Source organism: Diadema antillarum, unplaced genomic scaffold (assembly GCF_040938485.1).
Source record: "Diadema antillarum isolate AM-2024a unplaced genomic scaffold, OU_Dant_1.0 seq00001017_RagTag, whole genome shotgun sequence".
Taxonomy (NCBI): domain Eukaryota; kingdom Metazoa; phylum Echinodermata; class Echinoidea; order Diadematoida; family Diadematidae; genus Diadema; species Diadema antillarum.
Window position 1 is genome coordinate 443584 of NW_027271852.1, and position 10866 is coordinate 454449.

The 10866-nt window shown below is 36.7% G+C and overlaps 1 protein-coding gene across 1 annotated transcript; it reads left to right on the forward strand.

Moving 5' to 3' along the window:
- The first annotated feature begins 258 nt into the window (after positions 1-258).
- LOC139742733 (aspartate dehydrogenase domain-containing protein-like) lies at positions 259-9658 on the forward strand. Its single transcript, XM_071653258.1, has 9 exons — positions 259-349; positions 1571-1689; positions 2373-2508; positions 4157-4241; positions 5502-5645; positions 6434-6536; positions 7055-7175; positions 8353-8510; positions 9367-9658. The coding sequence occupies exons 2-9, from the start codon at positions 1644-1646 to the stop codon at positions 9402-9404; spliced, it is 831 nt and encodes a 276-aa protein (XP_071509359.1). The 5' UTR covers positions 259-349; positions 1571-1643; the 3' UTR covers positions 9405-9658.
- The last annotated feature ends 1208 nt before the right edge of the window (positions 9659-10866 follow it).

Sequence of the window (10866 nt, forward strand, 5' to 3'; positions counted from 1 at the left end):
GTAGTAAAACGGTGCACAGGCTTAGCAACAAGAATGTTTACTACGTATTGCTATCTTACATGTCATTCTGATTAAAGAATCGATATAATTTTAATTCAGTTTGAGAAAAAAATATCATGTTAAATATATTTTACGATATATAAATATTTTAATTTGAAAAATATGAATTTTTAGAAAAAATTATAAATTCAAAATATAGACTTTTGATAAATATGATGGCAGAGCCTAATATTTTCGAGCGTGTTAAGCGTGTGGGGTGTCCGATATGTATTAATGACGTTTCTTCTTATTTCTAGTGATTTTTCCTTTTACGCGAGAAATATCCGACGTTGATGGATGGTTGTATCGAGTAAGTAGTTTTCCGGTATTACACATCTTCTACATGGTACTAAGCCTCCTAAACATTTATTTAATTGATATTCACACCAATTCTCATCTTGCTGTAAAGAAGCATATGGGGCTAAGTCACGATGATGTACACCTCCCCGCCCCCGGTCGGGGCGGCGGGTCAGCGGCCTCGCTCGTGTCTCCATGCTGAGGGAGCACATGGGATCTGGGAGTGCGAGCGAGTGTCGATCTCTATTTCGCACCGTGTGGTTGGGCCGCTTCAGCGTCGCAGGACTTGGCAACTTGGACCCACTCATCAGATGAAACATCATGTCGATTAATAGTCTGATGATAATTATCCGATTGGGTTGGTTCAGGTTGCTATATAATCTCACCACATCCACTTTTCGGCATAAATAGTAAATTCACTCTAACTTAGATCTAAATTTATCTGTCTATCAGAGAAGAAATGACTCACTAATTTCCAGTAGACTAGGTGCCTAAAAAGAAAATGGATGCCGGTTTGAAGCACATTATCACAATCACTTGAGAACCAGATGTGTTACATTGCACTGCATAAGGCATTGTCATATTTTGAATGTAAGTCTGCCCACCACTGAAATATTTCCCTCCTTCAATTCCATGCCATGCCGTATTCCCAAATTTTATGCAGAATATCATGTTGAATTTTTCTACTTAGGCAGCACAGGCGATGTGACAGTTACACTATTTCACCTGTTAGATTAGTGACAAAGACAAATTCTCTTATATGACCATGAGTGGTTTCAATGGTTTCAAAGACCTATGATTTCCTTTGTTCGGGTACCGGTACATTTTAAGTGTTTGATTATGGTGATAGATAACAGTGTTTCATTTCAAAGTGCAGCAATTTGTTTTAAAAAGAGAACACTGCCAGCTGCCTGCGGAATTATACCTTTAATTTAAAATTAAACTCCTGAATATCAGTGGGGTGTTTCCTGGTGATGCAACCCATCAAATTGCCTAGTCCTGATCTGAATGAGTGTACTCATGCAGGTTTCTACGGGAAATGTGCGTCATTAATAGCAGCACAACTGAATGAACTCGTCCTCAAGACGTTTTTCTTCAGTGTATGCTATGATTCTCTATGAACAGTGATAAACATTCACCATACACCACTAAGTGGCATACATCATATACGGCACTGTTCATGTAGCAAAGCAAAGTTATATTTATTCCAGAAATACCTGTCTTTCACTTTCAGGCATCTGCTGATCACTGAGAAGTAAAATACACTGTAGATTCTGAAGCCTCAATTTGTGGGAAAGACATCAACCATGACATCAAGAAGAAGAGTTGGTATTGTTGGATTTGGAAAACTAGGTGAGGAATGATTTGTATAGTAGAGTATTTGATGCATGGTGGAGAGTAGTTGATTTGTTTAATAGTGTCTTTATGTATTCATCATATTCATGGAAGAATTTGTCTCTTCATATATCTACATGTGTAGGCCTATCCATTCATTTGTGTTATCTTTTAAGATTTTTTTTATATTGTGCATGTTTCTTTCAGACAGAGTTCAATGAAAGAGAGAGAGAGAGAGAGAGAGAGAGAGAGATTGAGTGGGAATGATAGAAGAAAGGGCTACTCTAATTCCCTGCTTTAATTTCCATGCACTCTACCTTTTTTTTTTTTTTCCCTAACAGTTCTAATAATCCTCTCAAGGATTATATCACAGAGTGCTAAATATAAATGTCTGTCTACTATATACAGTACCGGTATGGAAAGTTGCACAAATTCAAATGGAATGCTGCGAAATGAAGTCAATGTTGCAATGCTCTAAAATATGTGAAGGTGTATATTCCACCCAAGGTGAAGATTTTACCCTACTGTGTGGTCAAGTAATTACAGCAAATAAACACAAAGTCAAGACAAATGTCGGGGAATATAATATGTTATCAATTTGGCCATGTTTAATCATTGTGTGCACTTTTCTTCCCAAATGTTTCTGAATGTTTTACTTATTGTTTGTTTGCATATTTATGTATTACATTTTCCAAATCCAGGGAAATATCTCTTCGATATCATGAAGGACAGAGAGGACTTTCAGATAGTTTTTGTGTGGAACCGCACGACATCCGCCTTGGAAGGACATGTTCCACCTGATCTTATTTTGACTGATCTTAGTCAATTTGCAGAAAGGTAGTGTACACTTATGACAAAACTCCTTCCCAGTGCTCCTGCAATTTTCTTTCCTCATACTTGCAGTTTTTGTTAGTATATATTAAAATGTAAGTTGATGTGTGAATATTTGCCCACTGTTATCTATTCATACCTCACTGTTGCTCAGTGTAATGCTTTGACTTAACCTGTGGAAGACTACACATATTTCTGTGTATACCCATGCAGGTGTCAATAGGAAATGCATGTTATTATCATCGCAAAATCAGCTCCTCCTCAATGGCTATATTGATCTAGAACATTATAGTTATTTGATCTTAGACTGGTGCCTAAGCTAAATTTTAGGAGCACTCCTTCCACTTCCTGTCCATTAGTATACTAAACAAACACAAAAACAAATCCAGAAGACCCCACTTCAATTGCCACAGTCTCTGCCATTTCCAACTGAATGAGAGTACCTCTTGAATACTCCACACTTGATAAAACTAGGATTTGAGTGAATATTGATGGGTAAATAATTGATTCAGATAATGACTCTCTTCTGGTATTTCTGAATGTTTTGAAATTGGACAAGTTTCAAGCATGAGTAAGTAAACCATTACTGATTCAGAAATAGAATCAGGGATGTTTATGCTGTATCTGTTTATACAGTGGAAACTCGATATAACGAGGTGGTTGGGACCGAGTCATTTCCCTCGTTATAGCCGATATCTCGTTATATCAGTAGGCATAAAAGAAGGCATAAAATAAAGACATTAATTTGCACATGTGGGACTACCCATCATATTTCAATCAATAATGATAACTTGATATTGTGTGTGAGGGAATTACTCACCTTTATGGGTAAGAAGATGTTTTTCGCCAAGGAAATCCAATATCAAGAATGTGTTTCTTATTAATTGTAGATGTTTGAATTTGTAAATTTATATAGCTTGCGATTGTATCAAGATCGTCTGTGGATTGGTATGTGGTTATCGTATGGGTGTGTGTTGTGTGGAAAGCTTGAATATGGTCTGCACAATGCTGTGTGTGTATGTGACACATTCTGTATGTACATTATGACTGCGTGTGTGTGAAGACGGGGAATTCCCTAAGTAGAAGGCCAATCACAGCATCAGATTGCCTCACACCTGCTAAACGTCATGATGATGTCATGTATACATATGTCGGTCCCACCACATTTTCTGCAGCTGCATCAGTGTGCGTGCACACACACACTTCACACGTACAACATGCAGTGCTAGCTGGAGTGCACTGAAGAAAATGATTATGTGTGTACAAGACAGTTTTTGGTGCATAAAGCTTTACAATCTCGGAAGATGATAGCACAGGCGAAGTAACGCTTTACCGAAGGCATTTTGCTTTACCTCGCTATAGCAGGTTTGATTTACTATGTTTTTCTTTGTTTGGAAGTCACAAAATTTCTCTCGTTATAGCAGTTATTTCATTATAGCCGATCTCGCTATAAGAGTAGCATTTTACATAGACTTGTATGGAAGGAAATTTGGGACCAAGAAAATTTCCTCGTTATAACCGATATCTTGTTATAGCAATGTTCGTTGTACCGAGTTTCCCCTGTATACTTTCTTTCACAGAATGATCGTCTTCATACAATTGTTTTACTCTGTGTTACCTCACTGAAAGGAGAATATATTTTGCATTTAAACAGGAATGCTGATCTGATTGTAGAGGTTGCTCACCCTTGTATATCTGAAATGTATGGAGCAGATTTCCTGGCAAAGGCTGATTATTTTGTAAGTATGTTTCCTCTGAAAATAGTACGTGTAGTATTGCACACTATCATAAAGCAATATTTCTTGTATCTTTCAGAGTGTCATCAGTGATGTACAGTTTTGATTTGTTTTTGGTTTTTTACCCTACTTAAAGGAAACCAAAACCCCGAGAGAAATGTGGATTGAGTGAAAGCAGCATTAACATTAATTAGTAGATCACATCAGTGAAAGTTTGAGGAAAATCGGACAATCGATGCAAGAGTTATGAATTTTAACAGTTTTGGTGTTGAAACCACTGTATGAGGAGACTGCTTGAGTTTATGACATCATTGTGTGGACAAAAATATCAAGAAAATATAAAGAAAATTCAACATGCTTTCACTTTTCTAGTGTAATGAAAGAGCATTTGACTAACTGCTTTTAGAAAGCAAGGGGAATGATTACCTTAACATACATGTATGTCAGTATCAAGTTGGTGGGATGTGTAATTTTCATGAAAAATGAATTTTTGTGGAATTCTCTTTATATTTTATTTTTATTAATATCCACACATGATGTCGTGAACTCTAGTAGTCTCCTTATTCAGTCATTACAATACCAAACCTTTAAAAATTGATAACTTTTGCATTGATTGTCTTATTTTCCTCAAACTTTCAATGACGTGTTCTACTAATGTTGCTGCTTTCACTCAATCCGCATTTTAATTACTCTTTGGGTTCTGGTTTTCTTTTAGAGATATTTCTCGGTTAAATCTATAGTAGATTTGAATATATGTGATAATTATTGAGACAGATTTATCAATCAAAAATAAGTAGTATATGAGAACAAAGCCAATTTCCAAAGCCATGATTTTTCTTTTTTCCTCGAGTTTTTGAGTTTTTTTTTCTTTAATTATTACACATATATGTGTGAATGTGACAGCAAAACAATTAGATGCCATAACATATTGTACTTTCCATGCATACATGTTGTACTCCAGTCTGTTTTTTTTTTTCACATGAGGCATAAAACTCTAATTGATACCATAAAATGTAATGTAAGGTTCCGTTCAGATGGTCTTTTGAATTATACAATAGTACATGCATGTATCTATAATTGCATTGGGGAATGAAGAGGGATGAATTCATCAGAAGCTGAAAACCTGGAAAATACATTTCAACCAAAGTCAGGAAACCAATGTTACTTCATTGCATTAGGCATAGGTGGGGACAGATCACATATCTGAGAAACACACCAGTCACAGTGAAAAGAGAAATCGTCGTATAACTCAAATATACGCAGGTTGGCTCACCAACAGCACTGGCCAATCAGAATGTTGAAACCACTCTGAGGAATGCCGCAACAAAGCATGGCATGTACATACCAAGTGGAGCCCTGTGGGGAGGACATGACATCCAGAAGATGGGTGACAGAGGAACACTTCAGGTACTTCCCTCCCCCTCCTTGCCCCTGCTTTCCTACTCCATTCATACTCCATATGTAAGCACATTTAAGAAGATTGGTATGATCGTTCCATTATGATATCAAATATGCTTTTCTATGTGCTTAGTCAATAAAAGTCACCTAAAGTTGATTTTATAAATTTTCCACAAAATCTTTCTCATTTATAATGTCAAACATAAAGATTGCAAAGTTTTATGTAGTCGTTTGTGAATATGAAAATTGTATACATGTAAGTGATTTATTTTCCTTAAGTGGATTTTTTTTTTTTTTATTCCTGTGTGATTTTTGTTGTTTTTTGTTGTTTTGTTCTTTATGTTTGACTTGTTTAGTTAAGTGATTAAAATTGCAGAATACTTTACTTTGCACACACCATTTGTGATGAAATGTGCTTACGGTTTGGGATTATTTATCCATTGCACTCTGACACATGATGTAAGACAGACACATTGCAAATGGCAAAGTTAGGGCCTACTCTTGTAAGTAGTTCTTTGTCATGGAGCAAAATAAATATCAAATATGTGTTAACTTGGAGAAAAAAATACAACAAAAACTTGGTCTATAAAAGTGAGAAAGACAGTATGAAATTAAGTTATGACAGGAGAACCTGGAAGCCCATGTGGTCTGTGTGTACAGTAACAAGTGCTTTTTTAAATCAGTAGTTAAAGTTTCTGAACTATGTTTCACTTTGTTTTATTGTTAAACATTCTTACTCGAGTTCCTCCCTATTAGATATAGCCAATGCAATTTGATTTGTAAATTTCTGTTTACAGGCATTAAAGATCACCATGACAAAGCATCCAGAGTGTTTCCGTCTTGAGAGCCCGCTGAAAGAGGCAAATGCGAATGTCACAGAAAAGACTGTTCTTTATGATGGTAGGCCATGTTTCTTTGTATTAATGTGATCACAGAAATAAGGCAAATTGAAGCTTAAAATGCATTCAGTACATGACATAATTTTCTCACCATTTCCTGTGGCTGTTTCTAATTTGTGTTTGTCCATTGACTATTGTTGATACAATGTCTCTTCTGTCTTTATTCTGTAAATGACTGTTTCTGTTGATGAAGATTCTGATTTGATTCCATAAGACACAAGCAACTGCTTGATGGGATGTGTCAATTTGAGAAACTTCAACAATTCACGAAACATGTGGCATTAGTCTTAAAATTGAACAATTCATAAAACATGTGCCATTAGTCATGCCAATAACATGAATCTCTTCTGAGCAACAGAATTCAGGCTCCCTATTTTTTTTTTTTTTTTTTTTTTGGAGAGAGAGAGAGAGATAGAAGTTGCCAATGTGTTTCTGATTTGTCTCTGTTTGTGTTCTATATGAAGTGCCTGCACAGACACAGGGTATCATGCAAGTGTTGCATCTTTCCATGTGCTACAGGTCCAGTGAGACAGCTGTGTCCCCTCGCTCCAAACAATGTGAACACCATGGCAGCAGCCTGTTTGATGGCACAAAATCTTGGCTTTGACAGAGTACAGGGCTCCATTGTAGCAGATCCTGGGTGAGCTAAACACATTAATTGTATTCCTTACTAGAATTCCTCAAGATTTTGACTATTTCTTTTAATGACTCAGGAAAATCCAAATATTGCATCACTTTACCATGGCTATGAATCTGGGCAATAGATAGTGTGCATGTAGTTGAAAGCATTTTCTTAACAGTTAACCCCAAAAATTGATTTATTTTTTATTATTTTTTTCTTTTTAGATTTCTCTTTGTTGTCATTGTTTTCACATATAACGGGAAACAATATGTGATTACTTCTTCATAAAAATTCTGGTATATTTTTTATGATGTGAAATCTTCAAGGCAATAACAGCATGGCCTAAACTAATCAAAATCAGAAAAAAAAGACCAAAGAAAAAAGTGCCTATAGTGTTATTAAATTACTGCTGTTGTTATCATAAAAGAGTATCAACTCGTTTGTTGTTTTTATTTTTTTTTCAACCAGAGAAGAAGTCTCATATGAACATTTCGACTAGTTGACGTAATGCAACAAGACACAACATTTGATGCTGTGTGCAGTCAACTATGCATGACCAGGGGTCTAGGGCAATTACCCCCTGGGCAATTATCCTGGAACCTTCCCCTGACGGCCTGACCCTAATCCTAATCCTGAACCTAATCCTAACCCTAACACAAACTCTCAACCCTAAACCTAACCATTACCCCGTATTTAGCCGGGGGGGGGGGGGGGGGGGGGGGGGGGGGGGGGGGGTAATTGCCCTCTGTGGCTAATTTCCCAGGTACAATGACCAGAGTCCTTGAATAAGTCAGTATTTTGCTCTTAAATTGTGATCAATTTGTGTAGGAGGGCATATCCTGTCAGAGTTTGCTATTCAGCCCCATCAGAATGAACTTCTGAAGATGGGTACATATGTAGGCTCATGCCATATGGATTCTGGGTAAATTTTTTGTCTTTCAGTCCAACATTGAAGTATTATTTTGTCTTGTAGATTACAATCATCCCCACCTACATCCAATCCACATGGAGAATCCAGAGGAAAAAAGCCTTTGATTCACTTATGTCATAGAAGCAGCATGTGTTTATATTCATGTATGTAGAATTGTTCTTCAACGTATCCAATTTTCAACTTGTGTAAGGCCAACTTAGGTAGACTGCACTTTTGTATGCATTAAAGCAAACCTCCATTGTTTTGGTTTTTATCTCCATTCAGTGCCAGGGATTATCACCTGATAGAGATAGAGGTGACAGGACCGGGTGATGCATCCCAGGGAAAGTGTTTCACCGTCTCCACCACGAGGAAGAGTCCGGCGGGGGAGAAAGCTGTGACGAGCACTGCCACCTTCGTATCCTTCTTCAGCAGTGTCTTAAGTAAGTGGGTGAAATTTAACAGTAGCCGATGTGCCTCATTTCTTACTGTATTTACCAAAGAACAGAAAGCGAATATACCTCAAACTGATACACACTCACATACACATTTGTAAAGATGCCTCTGCACATACATATATATCTCTGTACAATGGTGTGATATACCAGCTGGTTTGATAAGATGCATTGAATTTGCCATTTGTTTGTCACACATATCTCTTGACAAAGGCCAAGCTTGCCAAATGCTTGAGAAAATAAATGTTTAGATAGAGCAACATCCCAGTAGCACCAACCCATTTTTACCACCCATCCTGACACAATGCAACCACCTAACAGTTGGAGAGTAGACAACAATTCTTCCACATATTGTATAGTTACGTACATGTGGAGAAATGCTATCTTCCAAACCATGAAACCAAGCGTTTTCTCATGTTTTATGTGGTATCCTCTTTTCTGATTCATATGAATGCATGGTAACATATACAATGTAGATCTCTCCTGTATTTTGTGTATGGTTAGTCAGAGCATGCCCCATTAACCTGGGTACATGATGGAGAGGCGAAAAATTCTGTAGCATTCATAGAAAATGTATTTTCAAATCTTGCCCAAGTAGCAGAAATTCCCCATTAAGCAGAGACTACTGTATGAATATGCTTGCAAGTTCAAGTGTTTATTAAGTTGATTATCTTGCAATATGCCAGTAAACCAGTTAGAATGAGTAATATTGTGCAACCATATTCAAATTGGACATTTGGAGACATACTACAGATGTGTATTGACAATTGGCATGTATTTATATAGATAATCTAGCAGAATAAAAGCAACAGCTTATTCTATTTAACTCTCCTTGTCTCTCCAGGAGCACGCAATCAGGGGCCAGGAGTACATCTATGCTGAGACAAAGCCTTGTTTCATTGGTTTGGTGTGGCTGAATACGAAATAAACAGGATCCATCTTCCATCGTCATTTGATTAGATGTGAATCGTGCTGCAGTGTGCCAAGAAGAATATTGTCTCTATTTCAAGCTAATTCTGCCTCGTATTAGCTGGTGAAATTGTATGATATGGATTCACTTTTCATGTTTTGTGTGAAGTTGAATGTTGCTAGGGTCTACCTTCAAAACCATATGCATGTACATGTACATTTAGAACATTAAGTGTATGTTATTGCCCCAGAATGAAAAAAAAAGAATAATGGGGATAAAGACATGTAAGATATCTTAAAAGATTTTATTATTTTCTTTTTACCGCACAAAAACTTGCCTACATTCTAATTTCCAATTATGTTGATAACTGAGAGAAGATCAGTTACACTCTCTACTTGACATAATGTCATCTGATAGTTTTGTTAAAAGTTGCCGGATTATACACTGTATACAGCTTGAATGATGCACACCTGCCATCAGTAATCTATGCTTTTTTGTTTGAAATGATTTTGAAATTGGTCACATTATACAGTAATCAGTGATTTACAGTGATAACTGACGAAGAAATATTTTGTATGAAATGACAAAGAATGGAATATTGCATAACCTGGGGCCAGTATTGCACTTCAAAGATAATTACAGTGTGTAGATCATGGTGGATATACTGTTACTGCCAATTTGTGCATCTGTTATTAAATGTATGTGTAGAGGCACATGACTGTCAGCTAGACAATACACACACAGAGCGTAGAGCTCAGCTCGGTCATAACAAAACTACTTCTGTAGGAGAAATACCTATTTCCCCGGTGTCTCCATTATTAAAGGGAAATATCAAACGTGAAAAAATAGCTTCATCACGAAGGAAATATCCCTTCAGTGCTCCAGTAAAAGATTTTAACTTACGACAATGCTCTTCTTCAGAGTTGTCATTGCAAGATCTATCATCGACCTACAATTAATGAATTGAAAACTTTGATGCAGATATGATCTTACTTTACAAAACTAGGTATTATGCAAACGCAAGCCTCAGTGAAACAAATCAGGTGAGCTATAATGATTCCGATAAAGACTATTATATCTAATAACCCATTAATGGTATAATTGTAACAGTGATGGCACATGAAGGATTACAGTGCACTCCAGTTATAACTAAATTCTGGCTACAACGAAATAAAACCTAAGAAAGCAACATTACCAGCTCTTTTTTTTTTATTGTTTATTTGTTCAGTTTTAACGAAAATTTCGATATAATGAAAGAAAACTGCCAGTCCCAAGGACTTCATTGTAACAGGAGTCTACTGTACCTTCCAGAGATAGAGAGAAAGGATAAAGAGACAAGGAGATGGGAAGGTGGAAGTCAGTGACAAAACGAGAACATACCAAATGTATCTTTTACCCGCCCTGGTGTGATGATAAGGAGTGTTTAAACGCTGG

Excerpts from the sequence above, each read along its gene's own strand:
- LOC139742733 (XM_071653258.1), top strand. The coding sequence starts at position 1,644 with ATGACATCAAGAAGAAGAGTTGGTATTGTTGGATTTGGAAAACTAG. Across the intron at positions 4,242-5,501 it reads TGGCAAAGGCTGATTATTTT|GTTGGCTCACCAACAGCACT; the intron begins GTAAGTATGTTT and ends AAATATACGCAG. Across the intron at positions 6,537-7,054 it reads AAAGACTGTTCTTTATGATG|GTCCAGTGAGACAGCTGTGT; the intron begins GTAGGCCATGTT and ends CATGTGCTACAG.